Raw genomic sequence first — 25,654 nt, forward strand, 5'->3', positions numbered from 1 at the left:
TGTGAGCCACCATGTGGTTGCCGGGAATTGAACTCAGGACCTTTGGAAGAGCAGGCAATGCTCTTAACCACTGAGCCATCTCTCCAGCCCCCTGGAAACTGGATCTTCAGACAGTTGTGAGCTGCCATGTGAGTGCTGGGAATTGAACCCGGGTCCTCTGGAAGAGCAGTCAGTGCTTTTAACCACTGAGTCATCTCTCCAGCCCCTAAGCTTTTCTTTTAAAAATTTTAATTATTGGATTGATGTGTGTGTGTGTATGTGTAGGTCAGAGGAGGCTTTTGTGGGAGTTAGTTCTCTCCATAACACACTTGGGTTGTCAGGCTTGGACAGTGGCATCTTTATCCATTCGCCCATCTCTCCAGCACCTACACTTTAGGAGAATGAATGGGAAGTATTGAGATCGCTGAACTTAAAACTGGTTTTTACTCATTAAAGAACATTTGGAACCTAGTTTTTAGGAAAATACATGTTTCTGTCTATAGAAATCTATTACATGCTTAGTATTATTTATGTTTGATAAAGGTAATCTTTTTTTTTTCTTCGGTTTTTCTAGACAGGGTTTCTCTATGTAATAGTCTTGGCTGTCCTGGAACTCTCTTTGTAGACCAGGCTGGCCTCGAACTCACAGAGATCTGCCTGCCTCTGTTTCCCAAGTGCTGGGATTAAAGGCGTGTGCCACCTCCATCTGGCTAAGGTTAATATTTACTGAGTAGCAATACAGTTTTCCAAGGCATTTTATTTAAGTAATACCAAATTTATCATTATCTACACGTGTATTCTCTGACTGTGTACCTGTTATAACCATCAGTTGCGTGTCAACTCTGGGCTAGTCAGGAACACACAGTAACCAGTCATTTTGGTTGGTGTTAGAAAGTAAAGGAACCGATAATCTGTGACTGTTATTTTTCAAAGAGCAATGTAATTTTTAAATTGTTGTAGTTGTACTTTTATTCAGCATTTACAAATGATATTGTAAAAACATAATTCAGTAATGGTCTGTTATATGTATTGTTTTTCTAATATTTTTAAGCTTCGAGATTCCACTGAGCAGTTTCAAGAATACTACAGGCAAAGACTGCGCTATCAGCAGCATTTAGAGCAGAAGGAGCAGCAGCGGCAGATATACCAGCAGATGTTACTTGAAGGAGGTGTGAACCAAGAGGACGGTCCTGACCAGCAGCAGAATCTCACAGAACAATTCCTTAGTAGGTCTGTTGAGCCTCACTGTAAACACGAGAGTCATGTAGTGTACCTGCTGGGGCTGGAGGGAAGGCTCCCAACTAGAGCACATGCTGCTGCTCACAGAAGACCAGGTCCAGTTCCAGCACCCACATGGTGGCTCAGAAGGCTCCCCACCAGCGTTAGCTCCCTTCTGACCTATTTGGGTACCAAATACACATGTGCGTACATACGTACATGCAGGCAAACCCATAAAATCTTTAAAAAACATGCAGTAACTGCTACTTTCTCTGTAGTTTGAAATTTTCAAGATTTTAAAAATGTTTTATGTAATGTAGAATTACATAATGTCTTTCAGTTACAAAAATCCAGATTTTTCTTTCTTCCCCCAAATAACCACAGTTGCAGTGTGGTGGTTCAGCCCATGGGCTGGAAGCTTGTGTGCTAGGTGGATCCCATTTTACCCAAGGTAGATTAGGATATAGACGTTACTTTGTTTCTTTTCTATTGTTTTTAAACTTTAATATTTTATGCGTACTGTGTTTTGTCTCTATGTATGTCTGTGCACCATGCACATACCTGGTGTTCACAGAGGCCAGAAGTCATCAGATCCCCTGGATCCACCATGTGGGTGCTGGGAATTGAACCAGGCCCTCTGGAAAAGCAGCAGTGATCTTAACTGCCGAGCCATCTCTCCAGCCCATACTTAGTTTCTGTCTGCTCATACATTCTCCCTAGGTGCCATGAAAGTAAACGAGTTCATCTGTTTATGTGCTGTGAGCACTCTACTATGGCTGTCATTTTATAGTTATTAGTTTTAAACCTTCAGATTCAGCCAGGCATAGTGACATGTTTTTATAGCTGTAGCTATTTGAGAGGCCAAGGTGGGATACTCATTTGAGCCTAGGACTTAAGGTTGGAACAGCCTGGACAACAAAATGAGACTATTTTTAAAAAAAAAGAAAAGAAAAGAAACAAGACAACTTGTAGATTCTTTTGGATTCAATATTAATTTCTTTTTAAAGTAAATTATTTATTTATTTTTTAGTTTTTCAAATTATGATTTCTCTGTGTAGCTCTGACTATCCTGGAACTCACTCCGTATACCAGGCTGGCCTTGAACTCAGAGATCCTCCTGCCTCTGCCTCCTGAGTGCTGGGATTAAAGGTGTCCCCACTATCACCTGGCATTGGACTATCTTTTGTAGTGTCTTGGTTATATCTTAAATTGATGGAGATTATATTTAAAATAAAATTTCCCCTAGATTATAAATGTGCATGTGTTTGTCTTTTCAAGCTTTTAGTTTTGGATATATAAGGAATGTTTTAAACTACACTTTTATTTTAAACTGTTTGTGTTGTTATTTTTATAGGTCTATTCAAAAGCTTGGTGAATTAAACATTGGAATGGATAATCTTGGCAATGAGGTACCAGTGCCCAACCAACAGTGCACTGGGAGCAAAAGCAGCGAATCCAATAGTTCTTCTGTGGCTAGTTTTAGTACGCCACCCCAAGATTCCAGTCAGAGGTTGATCCACGATACTTCACATATTCACACAAGCACTCCTCGTAATCCTGGATCTACCAATCACATCCCCTTTCTTGAAGAGTCGCCCTGTGGAAGCCAGAAGTAAGTGCTTGAGTGTAAAGCCTGAAATGTTACCTTCTTACTGTGGTGCTAGGAACGTAAGCTAAGAGCTCACTAGCTCCCGATTTCTCTCTGCCTGCTGCCATTTGTCTCCTTTCTTGTCTGTTTTCCTTCTGTTTCCTTGCCAGCAGCAAGACAGTTCCATTTTTTTATAAACTATCTTATTGAGAGAGTCTGTGGTTTTAGGCTTTATCTTGAATTTTCCCCCTTGTTTTGACATTTTTCAACAGATAAGCTCATAGACCTTTGGGCTACAAGAGGGTGTTCTTTACAACATGTTAGAGTGGTTATAGAAGGACAACTGTGAAAAAATTATAGCAGCTAAAGACTTTGCATATTTATGTTTTCACCAGTTAGAACATTTTTATCTTCCTATCGCTAGTAACAAGTGTTAATTAATGCAGTGAGAATAGTCAAGGGCATTTTCTTGCATTATTATAAAACACTTCTCAAGTAGGTTAATTTAAAAATGTATAACTTCTTTTGACACTTGTGTACTTGTAGGAATTAGCCTTGTAGGAACTGTCATATTTTACTTTCGTAACTGGGATACTGGTTTCAGGCTGTTACACAAATGTGCTTGAGTAGAGATAAGAATTAAATCTTTTTTTTTCTTTTAAATATTTATTTATTTATTATGTATACAATATTCTGTCTGTATGCCTGAAGGCCAGAAGAGGGCGCCAGACCTCTTTACAGATGGTTGTGAGCCACCATGTGGTTGCTGGGAATTGAACTCAGGACCTTTGGAAGAGTAGGCAATGCTCTTAACCACTGAACCATCTCTCCAACCCCTAGGAATTAAATCTTAAAGTTATGCTTTATTCAGAGGGCCTGAGGTCTGAGAAGACAGCAAGTTAGCACCCTGACCGCTACATATAGCATTGCACACACCCATGCACACACCAGAAGTAAATGTAAGAAACAAAACTATTTCATTAGGCTAATTTGTTGTCTCTTTTCTCTCTTGGTCATAGCTCCAGCATTATATCATTCTTGCTTTTATTTACGGGCTTTACACCATTATTTAAAAAACAAAAAACAAAAACAAGACAAAACCACACCTAGAGAATCCTAGGACTTTCCTCCTTATCTTCCTGGGTTGTTCTTTTCCTTTTCCCTGTGTTGGATCCCCTGTAGCTTTCATGTAGTTCTTTGAAAAAGGATATATGTCAGAAGTAAAATTTCTCTGACCTTGCGTATCTGTTCATGTTCCTGTATTTCCCAGTGTTGGTGTAGAATTTGGGATGGTAACCATTCTTTTTCTTCTTCCTTTTCCTCTTCCCCTTCCTCCTCCTCTTCCTTCTTTCTTTTTTCTTTCAAGACAGGGTTTCTCTGTGTAACAGCTTTGGCTATCCTGGAACTTACTCTGTAGACCAGGTTGGCCTCGAAACAGAGCTCCGCCTGCCTCTGCCTCCTGAGTGTTGGGATTGTGCGTCATCACTGCCTGGAGGTAACCATTTTTCCGTGTTCAGAGCTCTGTGATGTGACCTTTCAGTTTCAGTGCTCTTATGAAGTCTGATGTCCTTTTGATTCTTGATCCTTTGTGTAAGGCCTGTTGCTTTTTCCACTCTGAAATTTTTAGGTCCCTTACCTCCCCCATCTTCTGTAGTTTTGTTCTGTTGAATTCCCCCATGGGTCTTTTAAAACTAGAAATTTAAGATTTAGGAAGTTAGAAAAAGTGCTTAGTAATGTCCTCATCTCTATTTTCTATTGATTTTTTTCCCCTGATGTGATGTTTTGATTAAGAGTTCTCATTCTCTAAAAATTTACTTCAAAAAAAGTACTGCATTTTTTTTTGAGATGAAATCCTCTTTTCTGTAAAGAGTGTAATTATGTTTTTAGTTTGGGGACTTTGTTTTTTGAAGCTTTTCTCTTTGCTCGCTAGCTTTAGTCCCTTACTTCTGTGAGGATTTGGAAGCCTCTGAGTGTAATTCCTGAGGGTTTCTTTAAAGCTTATTAGACAAGAACTGTGTGTGTTGGTGGTTCATGTGTCTTTGGCTTACGAAACAAGGAGTATTGGAAATACTCTTCTAGGAAGAGATAGCTATCAGTTTTTGTTATTTTTTGTTTTCTTATTTTTTTTCCAAGGACAGATAACTTTCCTAAAGAGCAGTCTGTAGGCTTCTGCTTGGGGTAGAGTGTAGCATTGCAGAAGGACTGTGGGACAGGCAGAGAGGCTCTCGCCCTTCACCGTACAGTGTGGGGATGCGGCCTTCTTTCCAGCATGGCGTCTCACCTCCCTCCACAGCTCTCCTGATATGATACCACATCAGCCCAGTCCCCAGGGCCTCCATACAGTGGCTTTGAACAGAGTCCCTGAAGATTACTTGCTAAAAAGTAAAATAAAGATGAAAGGTTAAATTAACTTAGTTTCTGTTGTGATTTTTAGAGTAAACTTTATTTAAAATCTATTCCCACAGCTCATCAGAACATTCTGTCATTAAGCCATCTCTTGGAGATTCTTCAGGGAATCTATCAAGATCAAAAGGGGACGAGGTAATGTTTTGGAGAAGTTTCTTTCTGTGTGTGTATGTATTGCAAGGATTTTTTTTTTCCTGAGACAGGGTGTTGTGTGTAGCTCTCTAGCTGACCTGGAAATTGCTATGTAGGCCAGGCTAGCCTCAAACCCACAGAAATCTGTCTGCCTCTGCCTCCCGTGTGCTAGGATTAAAGGTGTGCACCATCATGCCCTGCTGCAAAAGATTCTTAGTCCAGGGCTGGAGAGATGGCTCAACAGTTAAGAGCATTGCCTGCTCTTCCAAAGGTCCTGAGTTCAATTCCCAGCAACCACATGGTGGCTCACAACCATCTGTAATGAGGTCTGCTGTATACATAATAAATAAATGAATAAATAAATATTAAAAAAAGATTCTTAATCCAAAGAAAAGCTATAGAAATGGTCATTTATCTCAAAGTAGTGGGAGAGATCTCACTGCACTAAATGGAGAGTTTGCCTTAGGAAAGATGTGTGGGATGGCTGGCTCATCACCCAGCCTGAAGAGCTGAGTTTAGTCCCCAGGACCCGCATGGTGGGAATAGAGAACTGACTCCCAGTTGTCTCTGGCCTCTGTATGCTTATGTGCACCCCCCCAACCCCCCCCCCACGTAGTTAACTTAAAAATGAAAACACATTTGTGAGAATTCATATTAATGGCCTCACTGAGAACTGTTACTCTCTGAATTTTATGGTGGTTTTGTTTAGATATTTTTGGTGTTTCTGCTGGGCCTTTCACCTCAATGTGTTTTGTGTTTTGGAATCAGGTATCCTTTTCTTACTATTCTTTTTTTATTCTAGCTCAGAATTTAGCCTCATAAATAAAGATATTTTCCAGATGCCTGTAGGGCAAACAGGAAACAAATGAAGAGTGCTCGCCATTTTCCTAAGTGCCCAGGAATATTTGCTCCTTGTACAAAGAAATGCACGATGCCAGTGTTTCCAGTTTCTTTGATCTCAAGAAAAGCTAGCATTTGTTTTTATATGAAGTCTCCTATTAAGCATATTGCTGCATTTTAAAAAATGTAAAACACATTGTGGTATGAATAAAATCAACTTACATTATTTCTGCTATAAAGAAACTCTTATGTTTAGAAGGGTGTTAACCAACCTTCCTCTTGGTTTTCTCTTATCTCCTGCATACTACTCATTCACACGTCCATTTCCTGAATGGACTAAAGTCTGTGTGACTAACAGAGTTCAGGTAGATAAGAAAATGTACGTGGTGTTAGTTTTGCCTTTGCTTCCCTAAGGAGGGCGCATTGTTTGAATGCATGAAAGTTTGGGTAGCAAGAGGGAGGGTCCCTTCACTGCTCACTGTGATTCTTCTTAGCTTTGACCAGAGCTGAAGCGATTGGCATTTTTGTGTCCTTGCCATTGCCAAAGACAAGATTACATAAAGACTGTCAACTTTCCCATCTGGAGATCCATTTTCCTGGTCCAGACAGTCCTGCTCAAGGTAGCAGTGCTGTTTCAAAGGACAATACAGCAGGAGCTATGGACATTTTTGTCTAGAACGGCTTCAACTCTCCTCTTTGGGAGAGTGTGGAGGACAGACTGACACTTTAAATAAACACAAATCTCAATATTTTGATTAAAATCATTTTTATAGTTTTAAAAGGACATTCTACAATTTTAGTTTGAAATACTGAAATATTAATTGCCGGAGATAATAGTGAGTTGTCTGTTTTTAACTATAAGTGGGTTAAATTAATAATAGCTTTTTATATTTCTTCTTTTCTTCCTGAGAGAGTTATCTGATTGTGCTGCCCTCTCCGGTCTAGAGCTACTTCTCCTCAGTTTCTCAACTAGCAGCTCATGAATTTCCTATTAGACAAATGACACTGTTGTTTTCACTAGAACTGTATATGTGAGTGGTTGGCAGTTAAAGAGAGCTTAATATGGCAATATCTATTCTAATGTTAGAATTTGTTTGCCTGAAGAAGTCAGAAGAGGGCATCAGTTCCCCCTGCACTGGAGGTATGGAATACTACCATATGGGTACTGGGAACTGAACCTGGGTCCTCTGTAAGAGCAACGCGTGCTCTTAACTGCTGAGCTGTCTCTTCAGACCCTGTATTTTGTCCTAGTCTGACTTTTGTTTAGTAATATTTGTTACCTAAAAGATTACTGGTAGTTACTATGAAATGATCAAACTGGAATAATATGGTTGAAATGAATTAGAGTGGATGAAGGTGACTCAGATTTGTTTTTCCATATATTGACTTTTATATCCATTCTTTCCATAGGATGACAAATCAAAAAAGCAGTTTGTTTGTATTAATACTCTAGAAGACACACAAGCCGTGAGAGCAGTGGCTTTTCATCCAAGTGGTAATTTATATGCCGTTGGCTCAAACTCAAAAACCCTGAGAGTGTGTGCCTATCCTGAAAAAATTGATCCAAGGTAAGAATTGCATTGTTCCACTTGCCTACGTTTTCAGTTAGCTATGTTGGTTGCTTTTTCTTTCTTCCTCCCCCCCCCCGCTTTTGTTTTTGGATTTTTGAGACAGGATTTCTTTGTGTAATAGCTCTGGCTGACCTGGAACTTGCTTTGTAGACTGGGCCGGCCTCGAACTCACAGAGATCCACCTGCCTCTGCCTCTTGAGTGCTGGGATTAAAGACATGCTCCACCACTGCCCAGATGGTTGCTTTTTCATATTTGTCATTTATTAATGTTTCAGTTCTTCTGTTAAAGCTTTATTAATCAGTGCCTTCATTATTAACTTATCACCCATCATATTTTTGATTATGGCATTTTGTATTAGTAAGTCTTTCTTATTTCTATGACATATTTTTTATCTTCAGGGTTCTTATAATCTATTTATTATGCAAAACAAAAATTAGGTAGGTTATGGCTCATTACAGACTGAAAAACTAGACTTTTTTTTCCTATGGAAGCAGCATTTCACTTGTAGCCTAGGTTGGCCTTGAACCCCAGATCCTTCCGCTTCTTTTTCCTTTGCAGGCATCTGCTGCCATTCCCTGTATTACTGTTCCTATAGTTTCAGAGGAGTTTAAGTTAAACTATAGCAATTGCTGATATATGGCCATTTAAAACCTACAAAAAGTAAAATTTCATTTGGTTAACCTAACAATATTTTTTACCCTCTTGTTCTAGCAAATTATAGGATTTGAAAACCAGATATATATTCTGAAAGATTTGTCCTGAAAATGCTAATATCCATTATTTATAGCTTTGCAGTGGTATATTTGCCTATGGTGTACAAGACACTGGACTGGGTTCAGTCCCCAACACTGCAGAAAATTAGTTTTTGTTTTAATGTAACTTCATAGGAATCTACATTAGAACGTTTTTGTCAGGTTTTTTTTTGTTTTATTTTTGTTTTTGTTAAATTGTCTGCTGTGAGTAAGCTAACATAGGCCTAGAAGGTGGCTCAGCAGTTAAGAGCACTGGCTTCTATTTCAGAGGACCTGGGTTGAGTACCAGGTTCCACATTGCCTCACAACCATCTCTAACTCCAGGAGAACCAATATGCTGACACATAAGACACAGACATAAGGCATAAACATACATGTAGTCAGAACTTTCATACACATAAAATAAAAAACGAGCATTATAAAGATTATGAGATAATTTGGTAAATTTTTCTGCTGATGGAAATAAACTTGTATTAATACTCTAGAAGACACACAAGCTTTTAGAACAGTGGCTTTTTATCCAAGTGGTAGTTTATATACTATTGGTACTGTTGGCTCAAATGAAAAAAACTCTGTTTGTGCCTATCTAGGAAAAGTTAGTTTTAGTATAAAGATACCCAAACACGCTATATAAATCCTTAAAAGTTTTAATTATTATAAGTACTATGAGATATATTATTTTGCATTTACAAAGCAAATTTTAATGTAATACTTATCTGACAATTTCATACATGTATATAATGTACTTTGATCATATCCACTCCTCCCCCTTTAACTCTTCCTAGACCTGCCCCCTGCCCTGAAAATACATCCATCGCTCTTCAACTTCATACACTTTTGCTTTTTGTTTGCTTTATTTTTCAAGACGGGATTTCTGTACAGCTCTGGCTGTCCTGTACCTCACTCTGTAGACCAGGCTGGCATCAAATGCAGAGGTCTGCCTGCCCCTGCCTCCTGAGTGCTGGGATTAAAGCTTTGTGCCACTGCCTTCTGACTTTTTTTTTACGTTAAATACACAATGAATCTAGTTAGTATTTTTCACATACATATGAGTATGGGGCCATCCACTGGCGCACGGATAACCTACCAGTGCCCACACCCCCGAAGAATCCTGACTCTCTGCTTATTACCAATAGCTCCTCAAGTAGCAGTGGAGCTTGAGCCCCTCTCTGGTCTGTTGTTGGAATTTTAACTGGCTTGTCCTTTCGCAGGTCCTAGAGTAGGTGTCCCAGCTGCTCGGAGTCCGTGAGTGCAATGCCATGTCATGCAGAGGAGGCAGCATTTCGTAGCGGTTCCTTTCCAAGGATCTGCTGGTTGTTTGTTTCCAAGTTGTCTGGTTTAGAGCTGAGCACTGGCGCTCTCTTATTCCTAGCACTTTGACCAGCTGTCCATCTCTGTATTAACTGTTGTCTGCTGCAAAAAGAAACTTTTCCCGTAGAATCATTTAAAGACAGATATGAGTTGCAGAGATAGTTCAGTGGTTGAGAGCACTTGATGCTCTTTCAGAGAACCAGCATTCAGTTCCTGGCTCTCATCAGGTGATTCGCAACCATCTGTTAACTTCAGTCTCAGGGGGTCTGATACCCTGTTCTTGCCTCCGAGGGCACCTGAGTTCACATAGGCAAACATACATGCAGACACACACACATGTATATATAAATTAGTAAAAAAAAAAAAAGATTAGGGAAAGGAATCATAGAGCCCCTGTTAGTTCACAGTGCTAAAATACTTTGTTGCTCATTGTCTGAGTAAATAGAGTGGATGAATGCTCTTGTATGTTTGTAAGCGCAGCACATGATGCAGTGCCTACAGAGGCCCAAAAGGGTGTCAGGTCCTGGAACTGGAGTCACAAGCAGTTGTGAGCTGAACCCAGGTCCTCAACAAGAACAGCAAATACTCATAACCACTGAACTGTCTCTCCAGCTCTGCGTTACTAAGTAGAAATACTTGAAAAGGAGAAAGCAAAATGTTAGATCAGGGAGCGGAGAGCAGGAGTTAGGGTGGCCCAGCCCGAGACGCGTCTGTGTGGAGCTGAGGCGATGGTTTGTCCCTGCCACACCCTGAGCAGCCCTTTCTGACCTCCATCTTCTGTCTGCTGCAGCTGTTCTCTGACTTTTACTCTGTTGGGGGAAACAATCTTCCTATCTTTTAGAACTCAAAACTTTATTCTGTCCCATGATGACTTACATGTAGTGGTCACAACATTATCTACCCTAACTAGATTTTTAAACTCTGGAAAGATCTTGTCTTTTTTATTTTTATCCATTTTCACCTTTTCTTAAACGGAGCCACATTGTTTATTACTTGTCAATAAATATTGTACGTTCCACCGGGCGGTGGTGGCGCACGCCTTTAATCCCAGCACTCGGGAGGCAGAGGCAGGTGGCTCTCTGTGAGTTCGAGGCCAGCCTGGTCTACAAGAGCTAGTTCCAGGATAGGAACCAAAAACTATGGAGAAACCCTGTCTCGAAACCCCCCCCCCCAAAATAATTGTACGTTCCTAGTTTGTATTATCTTTCTTTTGTTTATTTTTTCTTGGAAAAAACTTCATGAAAAATGGATAAATATAGATTAAAAAACCATATATCCTATTATGTGATCTGAAATGAGAGATTTGTATAATAGTTATAATTTTACATTTTGGGTTAAAATATGGTTTATATTATTTTATGATTTTAGAAATCTGATAATCTACTGTAAGTTGGATGTGAAGATTTAACATCAGCATTCTTGAGTCTGAGACAGTAGTTGGAAATCCAACCTCTCCCCAAATAAAACTTTGCTGCTGGATAGTCTTCTCTTCCTTCCCTTATAATAGAGAATTGCATGTTAACTAATTTTAAAAATCAAGAAGTTGAAATATCTTTATGTACTATTTCTTTTCAGTGCACATGACATGCCTAAGCAGCCAGTGGTACGATTTAAGAGAAACAAACATCATAAAGGATCCATTTATTGTGTGGCTTGGAGTCCTTGTGGACAGTTATTAGCAACTGGATCAAATGACAAATATGTAAAAGTGCTGCCCTTCAATGCAGAGACTTGTAACGCAACAGGTAGGGCCCGAGTGTGCAGCAGTAGCTGACATGCCAGTGTACCTGTGCGCTTCCCCTGCCGTGTCTTCCTGTTGTTACTAGTGAAATCTCAGAACATCTTGAGGAATTCATTTCTTTGTTCTGATTATTCCACTCCAGTGAGGTATTATTCTTTTAAATAAAAGTCTTACACATAGCCAAGTGGCATATGAATTTTAGAAAAACATTAAGGTGAAAATAATTGTTTTCTGGACTAGGGATGTAGCTGAGTGGTAGGCCACTTGTACAGTGTACAGAAGTATTCGCACGCGCGTGTGCGTGCACACACACACATACATACACACACACGACAGTGATAGAAAGAGAGACAGAGAACCTTTAAATAACTACCATAATTGAACTAGTGGATATTTTTTAGAGTTTATCTGTCCTTTTTGTTTGAAATAAAAGACAGGGAGGTACTGGGTAGTGGTTGCACATGCTTTTAATCCCTGCTCTCAAGAGGCAGAAGCAGGAGGATCTCCATGAGTCCGAGGCCAGCTGGTTACCATGAGCAAGTTCCAGGATAGCCACTGCAGTTTCACAGAGAAATCCTGTCTTGAGAGACTAAAACAAAACAAAACAAAGGGCAGAAAGGCAATGAACTTTCTGTAGCTCTGTTTTAAGGACAGTAATAACTAAATCAGTACATTGATTTCTTGAAGTTTCATGTTCAATAAGTGAGCTATGTCAATCCCTAAGTTCAAATATAAGCCATATTACACTATTTTGAAGATGAGTTTTTTAGGTTAGCTTACAAGATGATGGGTTTCCCTGTGGTGTGCCATGCTTTGCTCTGATGCTGCTGTATTATCCTTGGCCAGTGCTTAGGCAGCTTTTTAGCATCCTCCTCACACAGTAAGTTGAGCAGCATTTTTTTGTTTTTAATTCTTACTGCTGTTTCAGGACCAGATCTGGAATTTAGCATGCATGATGGGACAATCCGAGATTTGGCATTTATGGAAGGCCCGGAAAGTGGTGGAGCTATTTTAATAAGTGCTGGGGCAGGAGATTGTAACATTTACACAACAGATTGTCAAAGAGGACAGGGTCTCCATGCTTTGAGTGGACACACTGGTACGTAACAATCACACTGTGTGCTCTTTCCTTTTGCTCAGCCTGTGCTATGTGATGTTTTCATTGGTGGGTAGAGCTCTTCATAATGGGTCTTTCTGAGACAGATTTTTATTTCAAAGACCTTCATTGTGAGTTTTGGATATCAGAGTAGTAATAATGGTATTATTATCTATTTATTCATCACAGAATTGCTGTAGTTTAATCTTCACAGGCATTATATGATGTAGGAAGTTTTATTCCTCTTTATATATGAAGACAGTGGGGCAGAAAGGGTAACCCAGGAAGTGGCGGATCAAAGATGTGATTCTATATCCATTTCATTCAAAGCTAGTAATCTAACAACATGGAATAACTGCCTGTGTTTTCTTCATGAAAGTTACCATTATTTCAAGTGACAAATTTGTGTGTATTAATTATTATATTTTGAAATACAGAAATTACTTATTCTACTAATAGAGTCACCAAAGAAAGAATGAATTTGTTCAGAGTGGTTTTGATGTGTTTTAATGAATTTTTCAAAATTAATCTCTTTGATAGTATATAAAATCTCTATGCTGTGACATTTGGTTAACCAGTAATGAGAAGGACTTGCTTTGAGACATGTCCTTTCTCATTTAACTGCTTGTATGGTCTTTTATAGGGCATATTTTAGCACTTTATACCTGGAGTGGCTGGATGATTGCATCTGGTTCCCAGGATAAGACTGTTAGATTCTGGGATCTTCGAGTACCAAGCTGTGTTCGTGTGGTTGGCACAACATTCCATGGAACTGGTAGGTTTTTCATAGATACGAAGTTCTATGAGAAAGGAACTTCATAAATTATGCTAGTGTCTGCTTTTCTCCCCCCTCCCCCCATCTTCATGTGAAAAAGGAAACTAGGGCTGAGAATGTAGCTTAGCTGATACAGTGCTGGACCAGTTAATGGGAGCTCTGAGTTTAATTCTTAGTACCAAATAAACCAGGTCAACCTGGCCTACAAGAGACTCAAAAAACAAACAAACAAAAAAGCAGAAAAGCAAAAGGATATCTGGGGTGGAGGTTTTGAGGGAAACTGATTTTGTATTTTATTGATTAGTTTCAATTCTTTTAGAATTCATTCATATGTTACCATATTTGTAAACCAATACTAGATTAAATATTGTGTTCCAAATTTGTCTGTTAGGCCTATTTTAGAATATATAGAGAGATTTGTTTATTTATTATGTATGTAATGTATGTAGCGTATACACCCCAACAGTGTACATTGTGTATGTAGTGGCAGAAGACACTTGTGGGAGACCATTCTTTCCTTCCTCTGTGTGTGGGCTCTGGAGGTTGACCTGAGTTCCGGACTTGATTGCAGTGCCTTAACTGCTGAGCCAAACCCCTGCCCAGATCTCAGATATTTAACACTTTTTAACTAGATAACTTATTTATTTGCAGTCACATGTTCACATGAGGTCAGTAGGTAACTCGTGGGAGTCATTCTGTCCTTTCACCACCTGGATCATGAAGATTGACCCCAGGTCATTAGGCTTGGCAGCAAGTGACCATTATCTGATCGGATCTAAAGATTTTTCAAAGATTTATTTTTATTTTATGCGCATGGGTGTTTTGCCTGCCTGTATGTGTGTGCACCATGTGCTTATATTGTCTGTGGAGGCCAGGAGAGGATTTCGGATCCCTTGAAATAGAAGTTACAGAAGGTTTTGAAGCTACCGTGTTGGAGCTGGGAATCAAACCCTTGTTTTCTGTGAAAGCATTAAGTGCTCTTAACCACTGAGCCATCTCCCCAGCCCCTCTCTGTCGGGGTTCAGTGCCAGCCCTGTATTGTTTCTCCAGCCCAGAGGGTAGGCATGGATTAAAGGCACAACTCAAATGGCTTTATCAGGAGGGAGAGTCTCAGTGACCCTGTATTATTTCTCTGGACCAGAGTGGGGGTGTAGGATTAAAGACAAAACTCACATGGTTTTATCAGGAGGGAGATACTAAGTGATCCCTCATGAAATCCTGAGTTCACAATCCTGAAAATCCCTCTAGTTTATTTTCCAAACAACCTTATATAAACTTAGGGAAAATTCATTAGCATTCTGTTTGCTAGGTGAATGGCTCTGGTCACGTCCACACCTTTGACCACACCTTTCTTTGCCCATTTTGTCACATCTCCTATCTTCCTGCTCTGTCTGCCAGGTCTGTATGCCCGCTCTGTCAAGTAGACCGAATTAACACCTCTTTTCAGGCATTCTCCAAATTACAAAGACGGGAGCAAAACAACATTAGCATATCCTGACCCTTTTTTAGGGAGGTGACCACCTCCTGTGTGGCAGGTGCAAACTATGGCCTGGGGTTCTGGTCACCATACCATGTAGAAATATGGGCCTACACCTCTCCCTGCTGATGTAGATTGCCCTTCTGTATGCTGTGAATATTTTTTATTACCATGATTAATAGAGAAGCTGCTTTGGCCTATGGCAGTACAGAATATAGTTAGAAGGGAAAACAAAGCTGAATACAGGGAGAAAGAAGGCGGAGTTAGAGATGTGAGCAGCTGCTGGAGAAGGTAACAAGCCATGAGCCTCGTGGTAAAATATAAACTAACAGAAATGAGATAATATAAGTTGTAAGAGCTAGTTAATAATAAGTCTGAGCTAATAGGCCAAACAGTACATAGTTAATATTAAGCCTCTAAGTGGTTATTTTTAAAGCAGCTGCGGGATCAGTCAGGATGAGAAACTTCCAGTTACACCCTGTCTCTATTATTTTCTCTCTTCCTGAAACTCCTGACTCCAGGTTTTAAAGGAAAGCCTCTTCTTTCCTTTTAAAGGCTGTGCTGTGCTGTTTTTAATATATTGTACCTCTTCTTTCTAATGCTCCTTTCTTCTGATGAACCTCATTTCCTGAAGAATGTTCATGTGCTGGCTCCTTTTTATGACTAGCTTTGTCTTTTATTTAACAGTGTTCTTACCTAGTGTGGGCTCAGGGGGCTGATTTGGCTAAATGGAGTGTTCTGAGATAACTGTTAAGTCTGTTTTTACTCTTTAGCAGTGGTTTTCAACCTTCCTAATGTTGCAACCCTTAATACAGTTCAAGTTGTGGTGACCCCAACCATAAAATTATTTCATTGTTACTTCATAATGTAATTTTGCTACTGTCATGAATTGGTATATAAATGTCTTATACGCAGGATATTGATATGTGATACCTGTGGGTTGCAGCCTACAGGTTGAGAACGACTGCTCTATGGGGAAGTTCAACTCTAATGTTCTGGTTGATTTCTTACTTAGATGATCTGTCTAGAGATAAGTACGGTATTGAAATTACCCACTGTTTTTCTATCAAGACTTATTTAAACTTTTTTTTTTTTTTTTGGTTTTTCAATACAGGGTTTCTCTGCAGCTTTGGAGCCTGTCCTGGAACTAGCTCTGTAGACCAGGCTGGTCTCGAACTCACAGAGATCCGCCTGCCTCTGCCTCCCGAGTGCTGGGATTAAAGGCGTGCGCCACCACCGCCCAGCTATGACTTATTTAAACTTTAAAAAGCCATTGGTATTTGTTTTATGAAAAAGTGGCCTTCTTTTGTTCTCTTGACCTTCAAAGGCCTGATGCTAGTGACCTACTTCTGCATGCCAGGATCCACCTCCTAAATATTTCATAGCTTCCCAAACCCCTTCCTGCAGTGGGGGAAAAGCATCTAAAACACGAAGGTACAGGGGCAATCTCAGATTTAAACCTGGTCTGGTGTCTTGCATCCTTACAGTTTCAGTTCAAAATATTTCCTTTCCTTTTCTGTGGCATCCCAAGTTTTCTGTGGATTCATGTTGTTTCTTCAGCCTGAGGTTCTCTTCCTTTTGTCTTCTCTTTATCAGGCTTTTTTTTTTTTAAGATTTATTTATAGCTGGGCAGTGGTGCTGCACGCCTTTAATCCCAGCACTTGAGAGGCAGAGGTAGGCGGATCTCTGTGCGTTCCAGGCCAGCCAGGTCTAAAGAGCGAGTTCCAGAATAAGGCTCCAAAGCTACATAGAGAAACCCTGTCTCAAACAGATTTCATTACAGATGGTTGTGAGCCACCATGTGGTTGCTGGGAATTGAACTCAGGACCTTGACCTCTAAGCCGCCTCTCCAGCCCAGGCTTATGTTTAGGTTTCATTCAGCATTGCCTTACCACTGTGAGACTCCTTTGACTGCCCTAATTCCAAACTCAACACTGCTCGGTCACGAACTCTTAATATCTACTTAAAATAATGTTTTTGCTTATCTTCCCTAATAGAGATTAAATGGTCATACCTGTTTCATATTCCAGAGTAGACGGACCACCTATTGTAAAGTGCCTAGCCCCAGAGACAACTGAATATTAATAGTCAACTTTTTAAAGAAATGAACTAAGATTTCTTTTGGCACAAAAATTACTTCACAGAATCAAGTAACTACAATATAAAAGAATGCAACACATCTTTGCATCATTAAAACAAATGTTCCACAGCATAAACAAATGTAACACATCTTAAAATAATATTCCACAACATTCTTCTATGTACCAGCTATTCTCATTTTTCCTAATTTTTGTGTATATTTTTATATATGTAGTATATGTGTGTGTTCATGTGTGTGTGTGTACAGATCCATTCATTGTGTATGTGGAGGCCAAAGGTTAGTTGATATCAGGTATTTTCATCTATTTCTCTCTACCTTATTAATTTCTTTGAGGGTCTTTCACTGATTCTGGAGCTTTCCACATCTGCCACACTGACTGGCCAGTGAGCTTGTCTTCACTGTCAGCACTGGGATCACAGACATGCATGCCTGGCCTAGCTTTCCCACGGGTGCAGTGATTTGAACTTGGGTCTTTCACTTTTCCCAGAGTCATATCCTCAGTCCTCAGTTTCTCTAATGGAAAAAATAATGATATATGTATGAGTGTGTGTGTGTGTGTGTGTGTGTGTGTGTGTGTGTGTGTGTGTGTGTGTGGGTGCCCATGTGGTATGGTGTTCTCCTGAAGGTCCTGGGACAATTTTAGAGTCGATTCTCTCCTTTCACTGTGTGGGTTCCAGGAATCAAACTCGGGTCACCAGGCTTGGTAACAAGCACTTTTACCTGCTCTGCTGTGCTGGTTCCATCTTTTCTGAGTTTGATAATTTATTTACTACAGTGACTCATTCTTATAATTTTTTCCCTCATACAACTAAGAGACCTATCAGGCATTCAAATGAGATGTTAAATGACTGGACACTAGTCTGGGGAAGGCTGTTTTATTTGACCTCTGGACTCTTTTGTACTTTTTTTAGACCCACTCAGTTATCTGTCAGTATTGCTTATCCTTTATTTTTTAATTCAGGCCTGAGTCCCTCATTATTTGGTTATTCTGCCTTGTCTTCCTTAATAATCTATTTTAGTTGCTTGTACACTTTCACGTAGGTTAATCTTGTACCATGTAGCCCTCTTGCTTACAAACTTGCAAAGATGCTTGAGCTTCAAACCTGCAGCTTAGAATGCAAGGCTCAACCGCCTTTCATGGCTGCCTTTCCTACTTGAACCTCTCAGCTTTTATGTGTGTTCATTTAATGTTTTCTTACGTAATTCTTCCAGACCATGATTCTTTTTTCTTGTCAAAGTTTCAAGGAAATATCTTAGTTTACAAAGGTGTGTTTACATCGTGTGTACATAGATACCATTATTTATACTGTTTACTGTTTTTCATGATTATATCCTCTTTTTCCTGTGAAGTTTCCACAGACTACTTGAACTACTTGGGTATCGAGCACAACTCTTCAATCTTACTTTCATGATTGATTTCCTTTAAGAAGAAAAATCAAATCTTTTCCTTAACAAGAAAAACTAAATTCTGAATATTAAAATTTTCTTAGATACAGTTGAGTTTTGGCAGATCCACAAACTATCATTAGCATTTAATTTTTGTTTTTTGTTTTTTCTTTGAGTCAGAGGCAGGGTTTCTTTGTAGCTTTGGATTTTGTTTTGGAACTAGCTCTTGTAGACCAGGCTGGCCTCGAACTCACAGAGATCCGCCTGCGTCTGTCTCCTGAGTGCTGGGATTAAAGGCGTGCGCCACCACTGCCTGGCAGCAATTTTTTTTTTTAAGATTTATTTATTTATTATGTACACAGGCCAGAAGAGAGCACCAGATCTCATTACAAATGGTTGTGAGCCACCCTGTGGTTGCTGGGAATTGAACTCAGGACCTCCAGAAGAGCAGTCAGTATTCTTAACCTCTGAGCCATCTCTCCAGCCCAGCATTTAATTTTTTTAGCCATCTTTTTGTGCTTGCTTAGGGTCATGAATGCCCCCATTGAAAATATATGGCAAAGTTAAGGCTATATCCTCTAGACTCAGAACTTTTTTAAAAAATTTATTTAATTTTAAGCACATTGGTGTGACGGTGTTAGAGTCCTGATCCAAACCGAGTTATAGACAGTTGTGAGCTGCCATGTGGGTGCTGGGAGTGTTTGAACCCAGGTCCTCTGGAAAGGCAGCCGGTGCTCTTAACCGTTGAGCCATCTCTCCAACCCCCAGACTCAGAACTTAATTTCTGTTGTTAATAAATCATAGGTTGCCTTGGGATATTTCCTACACTGTTGCTTTACAGTAAAATTTGTTAATGGGTTTTCTTGTTCCCTCAGCTAGATTCTCTAAGCTGAGTATAAGAGGTATTTTTAAGTCTTGCCTAGTAGTGATCACGCGGGGCTGGAAGTGTGTTTTCTAGCACTGTTTCACAATGTTATGCTGGGGGAGGGGTTTTCAACTCAGAAGAAACAGGTTCTCATTTCTAAAAATGATGCAGTGGTTATTTAGTTAATTTGGATTTTTCCTTATACAATACATTCCTTATCAAATCAATATAATAGTGTTGACAAATTACATCAGATCATTAGTGTGTGGTTCAGTGAACATAAAGTGCTACATTGTGTCATAAGTGTATTAATTTTCTGTGTTGCGATTTCCATTTCTCAACTATAGGCAGTGCGGTGGCATCTGTGGCTGTGGATCCTAGTGGCCGTCTCTTAGCCACAGGTCAAGAAGACTCCAGCTGCATGCTGTATGACATAAGAGGAGGCAGAATGGTCCAGAGTTACCACCCTCATTCCAGTGATGTGCGCTCTGTTCGCTTCTCTCCTGGAGCTCACTACTTGCTAACAGGCTCTTACGATATGAAAATAAAGGTGACAGACCTACAAGGTGATGAGATCAGCTTCCCTTTGTTTTTAGTCTCCTTTTTGGGGCTTTTCTCTAGTTTGATATGATTGACTAACATTTTAAGCTTCAATGTTATAGTTATTGAGAAGAATGAATTAAGATTTCTTATAGTAAATTATTAAGTAAATGGAGTGAGATGTTATTTAATAAAACACATTTTATTCCGTTTATTTGCTACAGTGACTTATTCTGTGATATAAATGATGGATTTATATGCTCCTTAGCATCCTTACAAATATTGTACAATTTATATGATTAGTACTTCAGTGTCCAGTTTTATCTTTAAACATTTTTTTAAAGATTTTTATTTATTATGTATATAGGTTTCTTCCTTCATGTATCCTGCAGTACAGAAGAGGGCACCAGATCTTATTACAGATGGTTGTGAGCCATCAGGTGGTTGCTGGGAATTGAACTCAGGACATCTGGAAGAGCAGCCAGTGCTCTATTCCTCTGAGCCATCTCTCCAGCCACCTCTTTAAACATTGTTTAACTAAATGTTTGCTGTGTAGCAATTAGGAAGATGAATTAAACAATTAGCTCCCATCTTAATGGAGGTTGTACTTTAGAGGCCAGTGAAAAATAAATTAACAAATGATGTCGTTTTTTTTTAGGTCCTGGCCAGTGCTATTAAAGGATTAGCTAGTAGGAGACAGTGACTGTAGTTAGGGGATGGCTGTTCTAGTTCTGTAGTTAGGGGAGATGCCGTCTGCATGGAGCCTGAATCATGAGTGTAAGCTATCCCGAGGCCCTTGTGAAGAGCATAACACATGCAAGGATGCTCAGGCAGGGCCAGATGGGAAGTGGTCATGAGTCTGCAGGAAGCCAAGGTTGGAATTGAGTAAACCCAGGGAAAGAGATAAAAAAGTCTAATTTTGAGACAAAGTTTATTGGCACAAAAGGTCTGCTTTTAATACAAAAACCAAGAGAAGGGTCAATTTCTCATGTGCTATCTGTCCTCCACATGCATCCTGCCCATTGTCAGTTTCCCCACCAGAATAGTACATAAGTTATAACCTGAATCCTTCAGAAAATCATTAATCAAGAAGTAATCTGATCTAATCACATCCTTAGTAATTTGAGTATTCACCTGTGTGTGCTGTTAGTAGGACAGGGATAGAAATGCGGAATTGGAGAAGGTGCTGCTGCAATGGCCTGAGGACAGGCGGTGTCTGGGAGTGAGGTGTGAAGCGGAGGGGAAAGAAGTAACTGAATTTAAGGGATTTTTAATTCAGACTAGATGTAGGGAGTAAGAGAACAAGGAGTCGGTGGTCCCGGGTTTCTGACATAAGCAGGCAGTGCCACTAGTGAGAGGAGGTGCATGGGTAGGGCAGAACAAATCTGGGCAAGAAAACAAAAGAATTTGGTTTTAGAAAATTTAAATTTAAGACAGGTGCCAATGGGGTATTAAATGATTTAAAGGCTGGATGTGGTGGCACACGCCTTTAATACCAGCACTTAGGAGGCAGAGGCACGCAGATCTCTGTGAGTTTGAGGCTAGCCTGGTCTACAGAGTGAGTTTTAGGACAAACAGGGCTACACAGGGAAACCCTGTCTCAAAAAAAAAAAATTGGTTCCTAATCTGAAGTTTAGGTTTGGAGATGAAGTGAGTGTGGATCCTAGGATTATAAACACACAGGTTAGGTGCGATTTCAGAGGAGGAAAGACAGAGGACAGAAGGGGGTCTGCCAGATGACTCCGGGACCCCTCAAACTTTAAATCAGGAAAGGAAGGAAAATCGTCGAGGGCCTTGAGCGAGATCAGCAGCTTGGGAGGAGAGAGCGCAGCCACAACAAGTGTTGCTGTGAGTTTGTTACCAAATCCTGACGTTTATCTCTGCCTAGGACTTTCCTGCTACAGCACCCCAGAGTAGCGGGAAGTCTGTACAATCTGTCCACTCACTTCTTCCTTGTAAACCAGTTCTCTTCTTTCTCAATTCAGGGGACCTCACCAAGCAGCTTCCTCTTATGGTGGTGGGGGAGCACAAGGACAAAGTGATCCAGTGCAGATGGCACACCCAGGATCTTTCCTTCCTGTCATCGTCTGCAGACAGAACTGTGACCCTCTGGACGTACAGTGGCTAGAGGCCACCCCATGTCGGTCTATGCAGTGAAAGCACAGACTCGAGACTACTGAATTGTGAGGACTACAGGCCTGAAGAACGTAGACTTCCCAGAAAGACTTTACACAAGGAAGCCCCTTGTTACCATGTCCTGTCAACAGAAGGTGTTGGGTGGTGCTTTTCAGTCTTCCATGTGTGTTCATGCTGCTGTGTTGTCTTCTTGCCAAAGTCTGCAGAAGAGCTCTTACGTTGGTTTGCACGCCAAGTCAAGGTACAGGATGTGTTTATGGTTTATTATTAAATGCACTCTCGGGTTTTGCCCAGATAACAGTTTTATACATACACTGACATGGAATTAATATTTAAGTAATTGTTACATATAATACACCCAAGTCCTCCCCAGATGAAACATAGGTGTTCAGAAGTTACTTTGCTCTTGTCACAATCCCATATTGTATCACGTGTCTTCTAGAGGTCAGAATTTGGTAAATCTCTAAAATCTTACATGACTGCCTTTACATAGGGATCATTATTGGAGTTCACAATGAAAGGAAAACCGCTTCTCCGCGCATTTCTTTTCCTTAACCCAGGGTCTGGTCGCTAATTTGTCACATCATTTTGTTTCCGGCTAAAACGTACCTATTATGCTTTGGAAACTTGTTGATTTCAATTTTTTGAATGCACAGATACCTTCCTTCCAGGCGATACTGTAGAAGCAGAGCAGCCTCAGCTATGAGGAACAATATCTGATGGTAGGGTTAATTTACTGGGTAGCATTTTCCTCTTCAAAATTAAAGACTTTGCCATGACCTTAGCATGGCTTGAAAAACTGTCTGCATGATAATTTAAAGTGGGGAATTGAAACTTTGCACTCCAGAAACTAACTTGGGTTTTTCTTGCACAGTTTGTGTAATGAAGAATAATGATTTTATTTGTACAGTACTATAGATCCTAACACTTTATGTATCTTTATTTTCATATTGTTCAGTACTTTAAGTTATTAAATAGGCTATTTTATTTATTTCAACTGCAATTGTATTGACCTGTCTGTTCACCATATGTAGCAAGCATTTTAAATCTATAGTCCAAGTGGGAAGGGCAGTAGAAGTGTAACTGTGCTTTTATTTCAATAAAGACCTCTTGACACCTACAACTCTATCTGTTTCCCACGGTCTAAGTCTGTGGCACTCTGTTGAGAGTGCCGCTTCCAGGTTTTTTGGAGCAGGTAGGTCCAAGGAAAGAAAGTTGCTGGAGGAGTGGACCTATGCCCTACCCTAACTTTTTCCTAAAGCTCGTCTACTAACGTGCTCTGTAACCCCTAGCAACAGATAGCACTTCTCTGACCCCCCCTCCATCCTTTTGCCCTTTGCCCTTCAGGTATTGAAGGATTGAACCCAAGACTTTGCACACACTAAGCAGTCAGTTTACTCCTCCTGAGCTGCATCCCCATCTCTTGTGACTTTTAGTTAACAAAGCCTGTCACAGCAAGGGCTGGAGCATAGTCCAGTAGTAAAGCACTTAGCAGGGCATGCGGAAGGCCCTGGGTTCAGTCCTCAGCACTGTAAAACACAGAAAAATGAGCACACATTCTAACCCGGCTCTAGTTGGGTTTGGAAGCTTTTGAATGTTTAACAGCTTCACCCTCACACAAGCAGAGGGGAACACTGAAAAACCAACATCATCTTTAAATTAAATCTCCTTAGTTTAGTTTAATGCACAATTTCATAGACTTTAGGATTTCTGTTTTCCTTTTGTTTTGAGATGACCTCACTCTTAGCTCTGGCTGGTCTGGACCTCACAGATCTTCTTTCATGCCGAGTGCTGGGATTAAAAGTGTGCAACCATAGCCAGGCACTGTTGGTACATGCCTTTAATCCCAGTATTCAGGAGGCAGAGGCAGGAAGATTTGAGTTCGAGGCCAGCCTGGTCTACAGAGCGAGTTCCAGGACAGGCACCAAAGCTACATAGAGAAACCCTTCTCGAAAAACAAACAAATAAACAAAACAAAAAGGTGTGCAACACTATAGCCAGATAGGGTGTCACACCCTCTAATCCCAGCACTCGAGAGGAGAGGCAGATGGACCTCTGTGAGTTTGAGGCCAGCTTGGTCTACATAGTGCATTCCACAATAGCCAGGGCTGTCAACACAGGGAAACGCTGTCTCAGAGAAAGTATTTGTTCTGTGTGGGCACCTCCATAGCCCAGCTCACCTTTTGTTCTCTGTGGGGACCTCCATAGATGAATTCTCTACATTTTTGGAGCAGATTTTTCATGGTTTCTATTAGCTGCTTTTCCTAAAGGGAAAAATTGCTCATTTATCATGGAAGACATTATAAAAGTTACAAATGAGGAATAGGGAGTTTCCCTGGGCAACAACTCCAGGACTCCATGTATACAGCTACCCAGTCATTCTAGGGCAGTTAATTCTTTTCTCTTTATTTTCCCATCTTTCCCTTCCTTTCCACTTCTTCCTTCTCATAAAAATTGTATTTATAGGATACCATGGAGTTTTCAACTCCTTTGTATATTTTCTTCTAGCTTTTTGACATCCATTATGTACCCTAGTAGATAATAAAATATCAAAATTTTATCAATATATCCCTGTTAAGTTTCATGGTAGTAGATGTGCATGGTGTTACATTTCTGTATAGCAACTGGACTTCCTGAGACCATCTCAAAAGATTTATATTCAAATAACTAAATATAGAGTTAGGGATATAGCTCAGTAGAGAGCTCTTCCTAACAGTGTAGCTCCGTGGCAGAGTTCTTCCTGATGTGAGTCTCTCAGTTTGCTTCTCAACACTACCCACCACATCTCCCCAAGTTTATGAAATGCTGTATCCTACTTAAATCACTGTCGGGAAGAAAGCTTTCAGGACTCTCAAGTGAGATATGAAATCCACGTCTCTTTAATATTTTATTAATTTATTTACATACACATAGGTGTGGTATGGGGCAATCATCTATATTCTGTCAATTATATTTTAAATAAACGCTGATTGGCCAGTAGCCAGGCAGGAAGTGTAGGCATGACAAAACCAGACAGGAAGTAGAGGCGGGTCAATGAGAACAGGAGAATTCTGAGAAGAAAGAAGCCCATTCCTCTGCAGTTGTGACCCTGCCACAGAAGAAGCAAGATGTGACTGCCTCGCTGAAAAAGGTACTGAGCCATGTGTCTAACATAGTCAAGAATAATGGGCTAATATAAGTTATAAAAGTTAATAAGAAGCCTGAGCTAATGGACCAATCAATTTATAGTTAATTGTGTGTGCTCTGTGTGATTTCTTTGGGACATAACAATTGCGGGAACTGGACAAAGATATACAAGAGCCCCCGACAACATGTGTGTGTGTGTGTGTGTCTCTCGGTGTGCACTGAGACACGAATAGGAAGGTCAGAACAGCTTCTAGGATTTAGTTTTCTCCTTCTACCATATTGGTTTGAAGGGTCAAACTCAAATCATCAGGACTGGTAGCAAGCTCTTTACCTGCTGAGCCTCTCATAGGCTCCAATTGCATTTCTTTCATTGCATGGTCTGATATTAAAGCACCAGAAATGACTTTTAGTAACTGTTGAGATTACTGTGTCCATTCCCTGTGTCTCCACACTGTCTTCTCCATGGAGCTGAGTAGATTCTGAGCTGCATACACAAAGGAAATGCCAAGACCTAAGTCTCTGCTCTTCCAGCTCCTCTCAGGCCGTGAGGAAGGAGTGTGAGTAAAAGGTGGTCCTGGACTTCTGCTCTTCCAGCTCCTCTCAGGCCGTGAGG

The 25,654-nt window shown here is 40.3% G+C and overlaps 1 protein-coding gene across 8 annotated transcripts in view; it reads left to right on the plus strand.

Moving 5' to 3' along the window:
• Wdr47 (WD repeat domain 47) overlaps positions 1-23,043 on the plus strand; it is a 53,161-nt gene extending 30,118 nt beyond the window's left edge. For 5 of the 8 annotated variants that reach the window (XM_026789626.1, XM_026789623.1, XM_026789624.1 and 2 more), the window contains exons 7-15: positions 1,031-1,209; positions 2,552-2,809; positions 5,251-5,326; positions 7,574-7,731; positions 11,374-11,543; positions 12,462-12,638; positions 13,279-13,410; positions 19,587-19,805; positions 21,765-23,043. In XM_026789626.1, coding sequence (XP_026645427.1) covers positions 1,031-1,209; positions 2,552-2,809; positions 5,251-5,326; positions 7,574-7,731; positions 11,374-11,543; positions 12,462-12,638; positions 13,279-13,410; positions 19,587-19,805; positions 21,765-21,907 — 1,512 coding nt within the window. In that variant the 3' untranslated portion in view covers positions 21,908-23,043. The remainder of the gene's footprint in view (positions 1-1,030; positions 1,210-2,551; positions 2,810-5,250; positions 5,327-7,573; positions 7,732-11,373; positions 11,544-12,461; positions 12,639-13,278; positions 13,411-19,586; positions 19,806-21,764) is intronic. The other 3 variants (XM_026789625.1, XM_026789630.1, XM_026789631.1) reach the window with 1 other exon arrangement.
• The last annotated feature ends 2,611 nt before the right edge of the window (positions 23,044-25,654 follow it).

Source organism: Microtus ochrogaster, unplaced genomic scaffold, assembly GCF_000317375.1.
Source record: "Microtus ochrogaster isolate Prairie Vole_2 unplaced genomic scaffold, MicOch1.0 UNK25, whole genome shotgun sequence".
In the NCBI taxonomy this organism is placed as follows: Eukaryota; Metazoa; Chordata; class Mammalia; order Rodentia; family Cricetidae; genus Microtus; species Microtus ochrogaster.